Source organism: Callorhinus ursinus, unplaced genomic scaffold (genome assembly GCF_003265705.2).
Source record: "Callorhinus ursinus isolate GAN/ISIS: 27379988/994484 unplaced genomic scaffold, GSC_fseal_2.0 scaffold2, whole genome shotgun sequence".
In the NCBI taxonomy this organism is placed as follows: domain Eukaryota; kingdom Metazoa; phylum Chordata; class Mammalia; order Carnivora; family Otariidae; genus Callorhinus; species Callorhinus ursinus.
Window position 1 is genome coordinate 32985304 of NW_027397064.1, and position 16964 is coordinate 33002267.

The 16964-nt window shown below is 40.9% G+C and overlaps 1 protein-coding gene across 1 annotated transcript in view; it reads right to left on the reverse strand.

Moving 5' to 3' along the window:
• Positions 1–4452: 4452 nt before the first annotated feature.
• The window catches only part of LOC112835703 (aldehyde oxidase 4-like), a 52597-nt gene continuing 40085 nt past the window's right edge, over positions 4453–16964 (reverse strand). Inside the window, exons 27-34 of the mRNA XM_025887305.2 lie at positions 15993–16121; positions 12637–12711; positions 11542–11594; positions 10997–11111; positions 10746–10811; positions 8424–8609; positions 6292–6459; positions 4453–5455 (exon numbers count right to left, since the gene is read on the reverse strand). Coding sequence (XP_025743090.2) covers positions 5402–5455; positions 6292–6459; positions 8424–8609; positions 10746–10811; positions 10997–11111; positions 11542–11594; positions 12637–12711; positions 15993–16121 — 846 coding nt within the window. The 3' untranslated portion in view covers positions 4453–5401. The remainder of the gene's footprint in view (positions 5456–6291; positions 6460–8423; positions 8610–10745; positions 10812–10996; positions 11112–11541; positions 11595–12636; positions 12712–15992; positions 16122–16964) is intronic.

Sequence of the window (16964 nt, forward strand, 5' to 3'; positions counted from 1 at the left end):
GTACTTCCCTCTTAGGACCACCTTTGCTGCATCCCAAAGGTTTTACACAGTTGTGTTTTCATTTTCACTCTCTCTTCTTTCTGTCAATTCTAAAAGCACCTGCAGATCCAAACAACTGCTTCTTTACTTTTCATTTAATAAACCGGGAACCAGGAAACTAGCCTCTTATCTGCCACTAATAGTTGGTTGTCTACTTGATGTTTGTATCTCATGTTCCCCAATTAGGTAGCAAGCTCTTGGAAGTTAGAGTAGCTGGTTATATCCCCCACAGTGCTCAGCATGAATGACAACTTGTTTACTGAGGGAATGAATATATGCCTGGTTGGTTACCTAAGATACTTTGAAGGAGGAATTAGTGATTCATTCATTCCTTCACCCAGTAGGTACTGACATACCATTAAATATTTATCATTGTGAGAAGCACAGAGCAGGAGAATTAGCTTTGTTTTGGGGAGGGGGATCAGGGAAGGCCTGAGAAAGGGACATCTAGTCCTGACAGAAGAGTGGGAGCTGATTCTGTGAGATCTAGGAATGGAGCGGAGGCAGCCTGGGGAGACGGAGGCTCTTCTTATGGCTGTTTCCATTTAGGAGAAAAGTGACACAGGGATTGTTTTTCAGGGTCCACAGTCCGTTCGCCACCTGGCTCTGCCCCTAGGAGAGGAAAACTAGTGAACACCAAGAGCTCATGGTTCCTATTGACAGGAGCACGCACACTGACAATGAAAGGCATGGATCATGGGGTTTCAAAATACTTATAGGAATAAATTCTTCAGTGTCAACATAAAATACAAGCCAATTGGGTGATAGACATTGGGTAGGGTATGTGCTATGGTGAGCGCTGTGAATTGTGCAAGACTGTTGAATCACAGATCTATACTTCTGAAACAAATAATGCAACATATGTTAAGAAAAAAGAAAAAGAAGAAGATAGCAGGAGGGGAAGAATGAAGGGGAGTAAGTCGGAGGGGGAGATGAACCATGAGAGACAATGGACTCTGAAAAACAAACTGAGGGTTCTGGAGGGGAGGGGGTGGGGGGATGGGTTAGCCTGGTGATGGGTATTAAAGAGGGCACATTCTGCATGGAGCACTGGGTGTTATGCACAAACAATGAATCATGGAACACTACATCAAAAACTAATGATGTAATGTATGGTGATTAACATAACAATAAAAAATTAAAAAAATATAAGCCATTTAACATAGAAGAACAGTTTTAGGGTAGTAAAGTGTGATTACGGTATTAAATTAGGAAGATATAAAAGTAGTTTGAATTACGGAACCAAATACATTAATTGCTGGGAAACTGAAATCTGACCTTGAATGGCTTTAGAGAAGTGTTTTTCAAGCTTGTTTCAGCCAGGGAAACTTTTGTTTGAATGAAATCTTGTAAAGTGTAAACAAATTAAACAAAAGGGTTACTGCTTAGCCCAGAGGGCTGGGGGTGAGGCCTGAAGTCCTTTGGTTTTCTCTCCTTCAGAAGGCCCCAGGGTTCTGGGGAACTCAGTATAAAAATGACTCACTGCAGAGTGAACAAAACGTTGCCCACAGTATGAAGGTAGCATGCAGTCTCTGCCAAGGTTTTCTGACTCTCAGATCTTAGTCAAGACAAAGGAAAAAAAGCCACCACTGTTTTTTTTTTTTCCTTTATAAAAAGGGAATGCTAAATTTCTTCATTTTAAAATGGATTATTCTGGTGAGAGAAACTTGACATATATTGACCGATGAGATTCTATGTTTGTTATAAGAAAAGGTCTTAGAATTACATTAAAAAGTTCCCGTTACCCAGTGGAAGAATTAATATTGCATGTGACACTGTCCTCCCCAACAATCCAAACAAACCTCTTTCTGGAAAAAACCTGCAACAAATCCTGCTCACGGCTGTAAATGGAAAAGTACTGGCCATGACTTCAGTGTCCCTAGGGTGTTGCCTTCTGTGGTGAGCTCTTCAAAACCCAAAGGCAAAACACAGGCAAGCGGACCGATAATAGGGCGCTTTTAGGACTCTTGGGTTGGTCATTAAACACCTATATTCAGACCCTCTAGTCTCAACTGTTTTGACCTTCTCCTCCCAGGTTCTAGCTCTAGATCACTGCACCTGCAGATTCTGCGTCTGGTGAGCACCTGCTTCCCAGCATCGAGCTTCTGGCTGCTGCAGTCACGGCTAGAGAGCAGGAGGTTTCTGGGAGGAAAGAAGGGCAATGGGGACCATGAAGGTGAAGCGAAATATCCTCTTCCCTTCTGGAGAAAGACCAAAACCCATCTGAGAAAAGGATCAAACAATAAAGTAATTCAGATGGAAAGGGAAAGGGGAGAGGAAGTCTAAGTGGATAGGGCAGGCTATTAGGGAAAGTATAATATAAATGTGAAAGAGTCATATAGTAAAGGAAATTCAATTAATAGTCTGGGACTAAACTAGACCACAGCCTCAACAACTTAAGGGTTGGGGGTTGCTGGGGAGAGGGGAAAATAAAAGTTACAAAAGTATTATTTCACCGGGGCAAATGGTGGAAATATGGGGACAGAGCAGGAGGCCGGGAGAGTAACTTTTCATGGGTGAATACTGGTATCTTGTTTTCAAATATGTGTTTGTTTCTTAAAGTAAATGGAAATGTATAACCAATGGTATAGTAGAACCTTAAAATTAAGAGAAGAAATGAAATTACTCATCCCTGAAACCAGCAAAAATAATGAACAAACCAGCAAAATAATGAAAAGATGGAAACCATAGTTTAAGATACTTTATATTATGTATTTGACACATGATACTGTTAAAAAATAAAATTCAACTGAGTAAATGTAAGGATCTAATTGGCTTTCTGCAACAGTTCATGAATTGGGCAGCATCCCATCTAGCAAATAGAAGGGAGCTCCCTCAGGGTCAACCTCAAGGGCAGAGAGCCTCCTTCCTCAAGGTTGTGCCCTTCCTGGGGCAAGCCCCCCCATGACTGAGTGACTGAGGGGTACACAGACCTGTCCATTTCAGCCTAACAGGGACAAGTCGTGGGGGCAGTGCTTGTTCCAAGGCTCCATGCTGAGTTCCTGATGCCTCCAGGGTCTTGCTTGATTTCTCTCTCTGCCCGATTCTGCTTCTCCTACCTTCCTGTCTCAGGTGTTGATCCCTGAAAAACACCCTGCTCCCCACACTCTGTCTCGGCATCTGCTTCCAGAAAACTTAGCCTGTGATTCCATGTGTTCTGATACTGTGAGGAATTTGGCCAATGTATACCACTGAAAGCATCAAGTACAGAGGATTTAAAGATTTTTTCCTCAAAAGAAACACTGTAGATGTCCCAGGCCTTCCGTCCCAGCCCTCTTTTTGACCAATCCCATTTCTAAAACCTGAGAGCATGTGAGTGTCGGCAGGTTCAAGACACTGAACAGAAATCAAATCCCTCCCTACTGCTACTCACTCAGCTCCATTTGCCCAGTGTTTTTGTCAGACGGTACAAGACCAGTCCTTCATAAGCTTTTGTTCCAGGAGAAGTAAGATGTCCTTGACCTCGCAGGTGCAATGGAGCAAGGAGCATGGCACGTGTTACTTCTCTTCTGATGAACTTTTATTGAACCCGCAATTAAGCAATAGCCATGGTGGGTTTCTAAGTAAAAAGCAATGGCAGTTTTGCCCAAAGTTAATAATGATTATGCATTTTCATCATCGAAAGGGCTCTTGACCATTTACAGATCACTGGTTAGAAAGATTGTATCTTACACTTCTGTGCAACTCTCACTGTGATAACACTTTAAAATTAGACAGTCAATAATTAAATTTTAAGATACTTATCTAAATTAGTATTATGGATTAAGTTTTAATATAATAGATACTAAAAACTGTCAAATTTTAAGGGCATTAGAATTTTAATCCTATGTTTGGAAACTGCTATCCTATAAAATGTACTATTTTCGTGAATACTTTAGCCCAAAACCCAATTCTTCAAGTTAATTAAGTACTGCTGAAGTGATCACACTTATTTTGCAAAAATTCAATTTCTGCGTTTTCAGAGGTTTTGACCACATGGTCTGTGAAGTATAATACTTTTTAAAATTAATTTGTGTCTGTGATAAATATGTCTTCCTATTTTACCACTAGAAAAATATATCAGTAATCCTATTTTTGCTGTTCTGTCTGGCACAATGAGTTTGTGTGGGTTGGGTTCTAGGCAAACTAAATTATTGGATGAATTCAAACAGACATTTAAAAATATATGTACACACACACAGACACATACACATATACACACGCTTCTCTTAGAATAAGAGACACTGACTGGTGAGACTTTAGTTTGGAAAGAAGCCTTTCCTTTCTACTGCCAGCCTTCTCTTCCTCCAATTTGGTCTCAAACACACATGAACAGTCATTCATGCTTATTTTTCCACCACAGAATTACTATTAATAAATGCAGAGCTTTAATATCCAGCACACAGATTCCAACAAGTGATTTAGATTGTTTATTTTGTTTCAAAACTCATAGGGACCAAACATCTTCTCTGGCATAACCCTGCATTTCCTTTGGAAAACGCAATGTAAAATAGCTAAGAAATAACTAAAAAAAACCCGCAAAAAACAAACAAAAAAACCCCCCCTCAGGACTTTTGGGTTCCTCTGAAATGGCAAAAGGAAGGTAGTGCTGATTTCATCTTTTAGACACTAAGTCAAAGCAAGGGACTGCAGAATGATTTGAAATCATTGTTTAACTCTATGTGGTTTCCCAGGAGAGGAAGACACTGTAGGAGGAGCACAGCTCATGGCAGGTGAGGACCAGCTGGAGACTTTGGATGGTTTACAACCCTAAGCCTCATCTAAACAGGCCACACAGCAGTGGTAGGAACATGAGGATTGTGGTAGGCTTGCAGTGCTGGAGATCACAAAAGCCAATTATGGACATTTCTTCCAACCCCATGTTTAGAGACCTCATTGTTAGTGGCTTGGAATTGGCCAAGGTGGGTGTCTTTACACCACAGAAATTGGCAAAACACTATCAATCATGGATTTTTCCAGGTGAGCTGGTTATCATCATCATATTGCTGGCTTTGGGGATCCAATCCTGAGAATTTTGGGGTTGGATGATTTTAGGGACGATCAGATTTCTGAAGAACAAAGCATGAGTAGTTTCTTGAGTTGTTCCATGGTAATGAAAACTCCACCATGTTTTAAAGTCATGATGTTGTAGATCTTCAAGATAATACAAATGAAAAGAAGAATTTTTTATTCTAAGCTTCATTATATCTTTTGGTATAAATTTATGTCCTAAAATATAATCATGCAGCGACCTACACCACAGAGAATAACTAAAAGATACTAAAATTATCCTTGACAATCAGGAGCCTGTCTATACTTTGCTCTGGTTTGAAAATTTTAAGGTCAATCATGTATTCTTTCATTTTCTAAGAGAAACATAGGATTAAGACACATGGATGGACCAAGGTGTAAATGTTGAAGGATCATCTCTAGGAATCTAAAAAAAAAAAAATCAAAAGAGGGAAGATAATTATTAATAAAATGTTATATATGAGAAACTTGTAATTTAGAAGAAAAATTGTTTTTTAAAAAAGAACAAGTCAACGTCCATTTTATTCTTATCAAAAATATATAGTTTTCCTATTCCTTTCATTCAGTTCTTGAGTCATAAATCTCTTTAGCCTCATAAACTTCTTATGTTTGGGATATGATGCATCTTATTCAGAAGCCCTGTACTTTCAAAGGCATAAAGTGCAATCTAATATTATACCAGACCTTCAGTTAGGGCTGCAGTAAGCAAAAATAGTAGGAAGAGTCTCTAATGATAGTTCTAGACATATTTTCAGCAGATGGAAAATGAAACTGTGTTCTATTAGTGTGTCATTACAAGGCATATCAAAGAGTGCCCAGATTTTGATATTTTAATTTGAATTATTTTTACTAGTTTGCTTAACAAATGCTTTCTGAATAATTGACCAGATCAGATTATCCATTTCATCTAATTTAGTTATTTAGGTGATCACAATACCACATCAACTGCATTTTGATAAAATGTTTCAAGAAGTTAGCTACCATGTGGATTTGCTACTAGCACTGGCTCAATTGAGTCTGCTTTTCTTTGGGGTCTGAAACAAACCATCATTTGAAGAGGTTCACTCACTTTGCAGTTGCTTTAAAGTATATAGGTAGTAGCAGGTAGAGGCAGAGCGAGAATTTTCATTGGAAAAGGTGAACCTGCCCTGGGGTTTTGTCATTGTTACCAAATCCATACTAAGAACCTGAAAGTCCAGCTAAGTGGTGATTACAACAAGGACCTCTCCTCACCACCCTTACCATGTCAGTAAACAGATCCACACAAGTCATCCTAATAAACTCAGGAGTTGCTGGGCTATTCAGGGTGAAGGTTGTGGTCAGCCCCCTCTCTTTGCGGGCAGCAGTCACTGCATCAAATATGGCGAACAACACGGAGGATCCCAAGAACATTCCAGCCTCACCCAAGCCCTGAGAGGAGGGCAAAAGGCTGTCAGAAATGCATGGTTCTCTTGGGACAAATTTGTGCGCACGCACACACGCACACGTGCATACACACAGATGTGCGCATAAACACGTATACACACACACACGCACACGTGCACACACACGCACGCACACACACACACGCACACATGCACACACTCTCTCACCTCTTTTGGCTGTATAATCCTTAGAATGGAGTGTCTGAATTGCCAGAACCGAATCCCCCTGCCCCTTGTTGATTTGTGTGTGGGGTCCTCCTCAAAGTAGCTCATGAAAATGCCCCACAACATCAGGATAGTGGGGCAGCTAAAACCTCCTGTTCCTCAGCCCAGGTAAAATCCTAAAGACCAAAGCCCTTGGTGCACTCTAGAATATTCCACTTTGGGCTCCAGACCATTTTTGTTTAACTCAAAACCCAAACAAAACAACCACAATCTTTGTAGCTGAGCTTTAAAGACAGTGAGGTGGCTGACTCTTAAGAGTGAGCTGCTGAAGTTGCATGTGTGCTAACTTCCCTGGTGTGTGTTGGATGTTTCCGAATTAACACTGTAGTGGTATTATATTTTGAATGATTCACCAATGCTTGTTTGTACTGATTTTTCTTCTTTCTTCCTTCAAAGTAATCTGGTCTGTGGTCTGTGCTCAGGGCTGTAGTGGGGAGATTGGCCTTTATCTCCAAGCAAATAAAGCCTATCCCTGGCTTTGATTTTTACTCTAAAGCAAATGTAGAAGGAGGTAGAGCTGGTAGAAGGAGGGGTTTCCTCTGAAGTGAGGAGGAAGAGAGCAGAAAGGTCTCATGTCCTATTTGGAGCAAACTGGCAGGGAGGTGGCTAGACCCTAAAAGGCAGGATTGCACCCTGTGTCAGGATGGTCTTTAGAGATGCTCCTGGTGCAGAAGTAGAGATAGAGGCCAATCAGACAGGAACAATCTTGACCTACTTTTAAGAAGGAGAGGCAATTTCCTGAAAAATCTAAGGGTAGCCTGCCATCTGTCTGGTCAGATGTGGGCTCAGAATAGAACGTTAAGTTGGGGGAAGTTGTGTTTTTTTTGCTCATTTGTGTTCAAGAAGCCTCACCATAGGTGTTTATGGGCCAGTTAGAGCCCATATGCTCCAAGGAACGTAGGGTCTTATATCAGCAACTATTAACAGCTCAGCAAATAGAAACTTGTTTGAAAGCCTGTTCCAGTTTGGGGAGGTGTGGAGAGAGGAAGACAAACAAGAAAGAACTGAGTCTGGAGAACATGTGAGAAGAGTGTAGAAAAGAAAGTTCTGGGCTGGTGAAATCTGCCTACAATTTCAGTTTTATCTCATGGTAGCACTTAGCCTAATGACCCAAGATGTTGATCTTTCTTGTTTGATTAAATTTGTTTCATGATCTCTCTCATGAGTGAAGAGTCTACTCAGTCTTCTGAAGTCAATAAGCACCACTCTGCCATGAATTTGCTTTTCTTTTCCCTTTTCTTGTTGGGATTTTCAATTCAAAGAAGTAAGTAAATTCAGGGGACTATTTCATTATTTCTTGAAAGAGTAGGTTGTTATAGACTGAAATGTGCTCCCTCAAAATTCGTATTTTGAAGTCCTAACCCCCTACCTCAGACTGTGACCATATTTGGAGATAAGGTCTTTAAAGAGGTGAAATTAAGTTAAAATGAGGTCTTTAGGGTGGGCCCTAATCCAATATGATGGTGTCTTTATAAGAAAAGGAAATTAGGACATACAGAGAGAGACATCAGACATGTGCCCACAGAGGGGATAACCATGGGAGGACATGGTGACAAGGTGGCTATCTGCAAGCCAAAGAGAGGTCTCAGAAGAAATCAAACCTTGATCTCGGACTTCTAGCCTCCAGAAGTGTGAGAAAATATATCCCTGTTGTTTAGGCCACCCAGTGAGTGGTACTTTGTTATGGTAGCCCTACAAACTAATATAGAGGTCTTGTTTTCTTACCTTGGATGAGTAGATGGCTGTGGGATTTCGGGAATGCACCAAAGTGACATAGAACTCTTCTGGAATCTCAGTGACAGTCGGGATTTTGTAGTCATCTGGACTTCGAGAGTAGAGCACACCTTCCGGGGAATATTTCAGTTCCTCTATGGTATAGAATCCCATGCCTTGGATAAATGCTCCTTCAATCTACAGGCAAAAATTTCACAACTTATAAGTACATGATATTGATTGAATAAATATTCAAATGTGACTGAAAATGGAGCTCCGAACCATAGTGAGTCATTCTTGACAGGCTGGGGTGGACTTACAAAGGGTCCTTCAGGGTCTGGTGCTTGCCCTCCTGGCCTCATCCCTAGTTCTTCTTGCCCAGGTGACCCACCCTCCAGGCTCCTGACACTGGACAAGTTCCGGGTAATTCTCAAGCCCACCAGATTTCATTCAGACCTCCAGGTCTTTGTATTGTGGTTTCCCCTGACTCTCTTCACTGCTCCCCACCTCAGCTTGTCCCCCTGGAGAATTCCTATTTATCCTCCAAGTTCCTGCCTATTTGGAGCCTTTTGGATCCTCCTACCACCTCCATGGTGGATTTAGAAACTACTTCCTCTAGGCTCACTGCATCTTGAACACATTCATCCATCATGGTGGCTCTCAGAGGGTATTTTCCTTGTTCACATCTTCCATCTTGCTCTCTCTCATTTTTATGAGCATTTTGAGGCCTTGGCCTTCTTGTATTCTGTTATTAGCATGAGGTCTGGTACATAGGTTCTTAATAAATGTCTGTTGAATTAGAGGGAAAAGAAGCTAACATTAAAGGAACATGAACTAGAATAAATGGAACACTGTAGGCTATTATAATATCTGGATTTCTTTACTTCCCTTTATAAATTACCATGTAGAGTAGATAAATGTTCAACAAGATGGGATAGAAAAAACTTTTATTAAATTAAATATTTTTTATTAAATGTCATGTTGAGTTCTATTTACAAACTAATACGCCCTAGGAAAAAGCCTTGAGGGGTGTTTGCCTGGAGGTTAAAGAATTGAAGGAGAGTTATAGTTCGCATTTTATTGAAAATGTAAAATTAAGGAATAACGTATACAAATCTAAATTCTATATTTGGATATTTCCAAATGCTTATCCCTAAAGGAAAAGATCAAAGTCTAAGAGATCAAGTCTAACATACTTCTAGTTTTCTTTCCTTTTCTAATGAGACAAATGTAGGGTTTTCCTGATCATGACATCTCCCTTTCTGCCTTTGCTTAAACAATAAAGAGGCAGAAAGGAGCTGGGAGGAGGGGGTAAGAAAGGGAAGGGGAGGCAAGGACTGGGTGAGCTGTGGTTCTCAAACTTTACAGACTTAAGATGAATTTCAGGTACAGGTTAAATGTGCCGGTTTCTGTCTCAGCCCAGGAAAGTTAAGATGGAATAAGTCTAAGCTTGGGCTGAATTCCTGGGTACAGGAATCCATGTTTCCAATAAACACAAGTTCTTCTGTTGCAGAATCTGAGGACCACATTTTGAGAAGCACAGAGGGATCAATAAAATTGTTCCTTACAAAGCCCAATGGCCAACCCAGGTAAACCAATTTCTTAGGACTTAGGATGTTGGGAGTCTGTTGGCAGATGAAAGCACCATGTGTCTGTCAGGTGTGATGCCAAGCTGCTCAACTACTCCAGCATGCTACTCAGGTGGACACCGGGGACCAGCTGCCCTGCCTCACCTGGGGGCCGGTTAGTAGGTCTGGGGTGGACTGATGTGGCTGGTCCACTGGCTCCACCTTCAGTAACAAGGCTAGAAAAAAGCAAAGCTATACCAACAGCTGGAAAGGTTTTAACTCAAAGTTCAAAAAGACTTTTGGTGAATTAATTTTATTGTTTGCAAGATCAAAATCAGAATTAAATTCATCAGGAGGCAAAAAATTATGTTTAAGTATTTCTTTTTCTTTTATATTTCCCTAAGTTGCAATCTGTTTAAATTTAATATTAATATGAATACTAATGTAACTTTATTATTATGTATTTATATAGTGTTCCCTAATTATAAACATATTAATATTCATGAAGAAAAATTAGAAGGCACGGAGAATTATAAAGCAGGATAAGTCACACATATTCCTGCCATACAAAGACAATGATTGTTAACTTTTTCTTGAATTTTCTTCCAATATTTTATCTATTTGCGTGTGTGTGTGTAAAATATATAATATATACTGCAGAGTACTTGCACCAGGTGTAAACAACATTTGGAGGATTCTGGGAAATACTTTTCTGAATGGAATTGATCAAAAGTTCCTGTGGTCGAGGGTACTGGTTATCACGCACCTGTCCAATGTCCACGGCTGGGTTTATGCTGAAAGCAGCATCCATGAAGATGTCAGTCCTAAGGAGCTGTTCCAGAAGAAAATATATAGTGGAAAATATGATTTATTTAAAATAGATCTTTACTAAAATTATATATCTGTCCCTGGTTCTTCCACCTGAAGGATCAAGTTGATTATCATGTACAGCATGGAAAACACATCAATGTTTGTATTTACACTATGCAGATGGTAAACACAAATGTTGCTCTTTACCTTATGAGCCCCAGTCAGACAGTCAACTTCAACCTCAGAACAGGATGCTCCATAAACATAATATGGATAGGGGTCACCTTTCTCCTTCTCCCAGTCCATATATGTCTGGTAGCCTCTGAGAAGAGAAATCAGCAGTGGAAAGGACAGGCCCTTTCCCCACTAGTGGTCTCATCGCCACTGTACTGTGGGACCTGGAGATAAATGGGGCACCTACCCCATGGCTGCCGGCCTCCCTCCCCTTCTTTGGCAAGGGGGGTGTGTGATCAGAGTTGTATAGTTCCACCACAGGCGTGGGGAGAAGGCACACTACTGTCTGACCCCTACCCTCCAGCAGGCAGTTAGTGGAATGGGTTTTCGAGTGTGTGCCAACAGCTATGGTGTCCCCACTGGTGGAGTCCCTAGGCCTCCCTGCCATGACCCAGGACTGAGGGCTGACAGCGGGGACACAGCAGAGCTCCTGGGCTCTCTGGGCATCTGTTTGGACTGATGAGTATGCACCATCTCTGCCCAGCTGTAATCTAATCCAAAGTAAAAACGTCTTTTACTTGAAATATCCGGTAGTCGAGAGACTGATGGATTCTTCGAAGGCTTTTGCAATCTGGAAGAGATGATTGGTTACAAAGAAGTATAAATTTAGGGAAAGTAATGAAAAATACCTTCCTCCTCCTGTTTGGAGCAAGCTTTCTACCCACATTCATCTCAGTTGAGATATACAGCTTGTACAAGCCACAGGTCATGCTTTTCCAGAGAGATGTGTAGGGGCAGCTGCTAGCTGTGCTCGGAGGCCCTCTATTGTTTTGGGTTGCACAGTATAAAGTTTATTATTTTTTAACCCTTTTTGGCTTTTTATTTAATTTTTTAAGATTTTATTTATTTATTTGTCAGTGAGAGAGAGCACAAGCAGGGCGAGTGGGAGAGGGAGAAGCAGGCTCCCCACTGAGCAGGGAGCCTGATGCGGGACTCCATCCCAGGACCCTGGGATCATGACCTGAGCCGAAGGCAGACACTTAACCATCTGAGCCACCCAGGTGTCCCCCTTTCTGGGTTTTTAAATTAAGGAGAGGGCTACACCATATTCATGTACTTTTGTATGTAAGTATCTACATACAAAATATGTACATATACACACACGTTTCTATGTGTATGTGTGTGTCTATATATGTATGTACTTTTACTCTGCTTTTTTCCCAAATAATTTCACTGGCTGTCTCCCTACTGGAGTAACCTGGGTAGGGCTAGGAACAAGAATACTAATGGTAATAATAATAATTAGTATTAAAAATAGAGTAATCCTTTGATAGTAGGACTGCTATTATCTCTGTTGCTCTGGTGAGAAAACCATTGAGGGTGAAACTTGTCTCCCAGAGCTAGTAGTGACAGAGCAGGGACAGTAACCCTAATGTGTGTTTTACTTTAGAGCCCATGCTGTTACTGTGCTCTGTGAGAAATCAGGCTCTGAAATAAAGTCAATTTTCAATGAATCCAGACATCGCTTTTGCTTTTTCAGAAAGGCAGAAGTAAATGTTAATAAATGCTTTGTTTCTTGAATGGGCACCACCCATCAGCCCAGGCACTTAGGGCCATTGCCCATCTGGATGTATCTGCCTTTTCCTGGCAGGGGTAATAAAGAGAATACTCACCCATTCCTCCCATCTTCCTTTAGGGTTTTTTCTGATGATTGGCTGAAGACGGGCCATAAGAATTTGGCAGGCATTCTAAAAATAAATATTTGAAATCACATCAGAAATAAAAGGCACAGGAAACAGCAGAATGTTAAATATTCAAACCAATTCAAAGGGAATCTGTCAGTTTTGTGAACCTGCTTGCTAGTCCTCCAGGCAGAGTTTCTTAAAGTTGAGTAAATGTAGGGAATCCCTTTGAAGGAAACAAATATTCTTGTGGATCTTGCGATGTTGATGCCCATTATTATTTTTGTTTTGTTTTGTTTTTAATTTTAGTATTTTATGTTGATCACCATACAGTGCATCATTAGTTTTTGATGTAGTGTTCCATGATTCATTGTTTGCATATAACACCCAGCGCTCCATTCAATATGTGCCCTCTTTAATACCCATCACCAGGCTAACCCATTATTTTTATTATAATGTTGTTTTAATATATGCTGACATAAAGCTAGGTTGAGTCTCCTTAGAGTTAGCTCTTTTGTACCTCCAAAGCAAAAATAAAATGACAAAGCACACAAACCAATCTATATACCAATAAAATTCAAAATAACAACATTAATTTAGTTGGTTGATGATGCTGTTTCTCTGAAGCTGAATTGCTGCTTGGAATGTGGCCAACTTGGCTGCTCTCGTCCACGTATGGTGGAGTTCAGTGTGCCCGCTGCGTGCCAGCCAACAGAGCAAATTTCTCTCCATTCTTCTTATTAAATCGCCACTAGATTTTCTTTTCTTTTTTTTTTTTTTTTTGCCACTAGATTTTCATCTGCACTTTATACCTTGCCATCATCAGCTATTCACTGGGCAAGAAAAAACAGCATTTACTTATGAAGTCCATCACTGCTCTTTTCTTGTTGCCTTAACACAAAGTATACTTCTTGGTCCCAAATGTGGGCAAAGAGATCTCATGGCAACACTCCACTTATAAAGTGGTCATTCTGATGATGCAAAGTGTGCTTTTTAAATTTTTAAAACATCAGTAAAATTATGTTCCTGGACCCTTGAGATTACACCTGCTGACTCCTGGTATCAGTGGGCCCCAACTTGGCTTCCACCCTTAATTCAAACATGAATCTGTTCTTGCCTGCCCTTATGTACTCGCCTCAGCCTCAGATCACCTCTCATGCACCCTCTTAGTTTCTGCTCCTTCTCTTCTATCATGCCCTCTTTGGGAAATGGTTTCTGGCTTCTCACGTGTTAGGGAGATCCTTGTTTTCTTTCTTTCTTTTTTTAAATTTATTTATTTTAGAGAGAGACAGAGAGAGAGTGAGTAGGGGGAAGGCAGAGGGAAAGAGAATCCTGAAGCAGACTCCCTACTGAGCAGGGAGCCCAACACAGGGCTCGATCCCAGGACCCTAAGATCATGACCTGAGCCAAGAGTCGGCCGCCTAACCAAATGAGCCACCCAGGCGCCTCGTTTTCATAAATCTCTTTGCTGGTTCACTCAGCTTTCAATCACTGACCTTATTACAAATGGGTGCCTTCCAAAAGAGGGCCACAGTGAGGCAAAGCGGAGTCACAGTGTCCCTGCCTGCCCAAGTGTCAGGTATTCTTCTCCTCATCGAGTTCTGACCTTGCACTCCTGCACAGAACTTTACACCCCGCAGTCTGGCGGTCTTCTGCAGAGAACAATTTCATTCTTTTGTGACCTCCCAAACTCCTTTCTTTGTGTGGAGAATTCTCTCAACTCATATCCCTTGGTAGGGTCACCTCCCTCTATTGAAGCTCTAAATGCCAGATACAAAATTTTCCAGCTTTTTTTGCATTACAGAAAAAATTAAAATACATAAAAGTCGAGAGAATAAGGCACTAGCCCCCTTACCCAGCTTTAAGAATAAACATACACTCCCCAGTCTCACCCCCCCACTCTCTTTCTTAGCTCTTCTACCTTGCTCCCTTCTGCTCTCTCTGCTCCAGTCCCCCAGGCCTGCTGCAGCTTCTCGAGCACAGTAAGCTAGCTCCCTCTGCTCCCAAATAACCTGCATGGCTTCTTTTCTTGCTGTGTTCACAACCTGGCTCAAGGACTGATTGACTGCTTAAATGTAAGCTCTATGAGATCAAGCTCTTCGGACTTTGTCCTGTTTCACTTACTGCTTACCTACCCTTAGCACTTATACTACCTAGCACATGGCAGGCCCTCTGTAAATGTTCGTTAAATCAATGTGGGATCAGTAAAATAAATGTGAAGAAGTCACACAAATTTATGACTTTTTTATGATGATTCTTCACCATAAAATATAAAAATATTTTAAAAAATATTTAGTTTCCTTTTTCTTTTCTTTTTTTTAGTATGTCTGCTTTATCAATGCCTGAAACTATGTCTAGCCATGCACTGGGTGTCTTTGTGCCACCGGTGCTTGCAAGGCAACTAGAATCTAGATAAAAGGTGAAAAACCGACTCAGTCACCTACATGTTTTAACCAAATTAGAACTTCCTGGACTGTTTTTCTTGGGTGCTGATTCTACAGATATTAGGAGGGGTTTTATTAATGAAAATGTTTTCATGGGTAAGCAAGCTTGGGTAAAACAGTGAAACAAAGTTAAAGAGGTTTCTATACTGCAGGACTTGTCAGAGCATTTATTATGCTAATATGCATCACAAGCCTCTATGAGTAGGATGTTGTATGCAACATTTTCCAAACTTGTTGACTACAGAATCCTTTTTTCCCACTGAGAATGTCATGGGACCACTGTTCCAAGGAATGTACTTTGGGAATCCAAGGTTCACATGATATATGGGCATATTCAACAGGCTGAAATTTTCTCTTTAATTCTAGGCATTTATCTTTTGTGGGTGACTAATGGTCAATCAGTGGTTTTCTGGAGGTTGGAGGGTAGGGAGAAGGGAGGAGGTGGTGGTGGCTTTGTTGCATGATCTCTGCAAGCCACCCAATGATTCTATGAGATGGGTGAAGTTTTGCAGAAGAAGAAACTTATCCTTAGAGAGGTTAAAAGACAGGTCAAGCCCTTCCTGGAATGAGGATGTCCTGTTAGTGATGTGATTACTCTGCACTTCTCTGGTGTGAGAGCAGGGAGGGATCCTCTCATCTAACGGGAAGTTGCTGAAAGTTGCAGGTTTTACATGCAACCGAACATTAATTATGAAAAGCAGCCCAGGACAGCAGAAAGAGCACCAGATGAGAGCCTCAGAAAACTGGACTTGGAGTCTTGGCTCTGCAGGTAATTAGCTGAATAATCTGCAACCAGCCACACGACCTCTCTTGGACTCAGTTTCATCTTCCATAAAAGGAGGGGTGGGACAAGGTCTCCTCCAGCACTGTCACTGAGTGACTGGCAACTGAAAGAAAACTCACCTGTACAGCCTTCCCGTTGATGTCTGTCCCCATCGACGCCGCCGTGAAGCTAGCATTGGGCACCGTGACGGTGCTTGTTTCAGACAGGTGTATATACGACTGGGGGATGTTCAGTTCTCGACTAGCCACCTGCCAGAAGCAGGAGAATATTCTTTGTTACATTGACTTTAAGCACCCCCCCAAATTAAAAACTTTTTAGTTCTTTTTTTGAACTGAGTATACAACCTGACTGTCCTATTGGGACAAACATTTAAGACAACATCTTGGGTTTTATATGTGGATTATGAGTTTGAAACAACCAAAGAATCTTTTGGTGCTTACTTTTTATACCAGTTTCATAAGAGCAGTATGGTCACTCTCGGACATCTAGCTTAGTAGGACACATGCAGCAGGCGAGGTTGAGGCCTGGTCTTATTGTTTTACCTTCATCTGCTTGTGATTTACAGATAATTTAGCAGATTATGGTTCTTTTATGGGACATTTTGAGGGCATAAGGATTTTGTTGTAAAGAAGCAAGATATGTTCAAAGAAGGCCCTGTGGATTTTTGTAATTTCCTAATTCCAAGCACTCTATTAAATATTATTATTTCCTTAAGGAAAGTATCTTCTCCCTATTTCTCATTGGGAGAGAAGGTTTGTTTCCCCCCATCTCCCACACACATACCCACTCCCCAAATTTGATTCAGGTGTCATATTTAACAAATTCTTATTTAATATTAAAAAAAGAAGGAAAAATTTCCTATAGCAAATAATCACTTGCTCTTTAAAAAGTATTAGAAACACTTCTTTGAATTAGTACACAGAATGTCCAGTCATGTGGCATTCCTAATTAAACTGTGAATTCTACGAACATAATTTCTCATCCTTTTAAACCCATCCATTTTTTAAAAAGATTTTATTTATTTATTTATTTTGAGAGAGAGAATGAGAAAGAGAGAGAGAGCATGAGAGGGGGGAGGGTCAGAGGGAGAA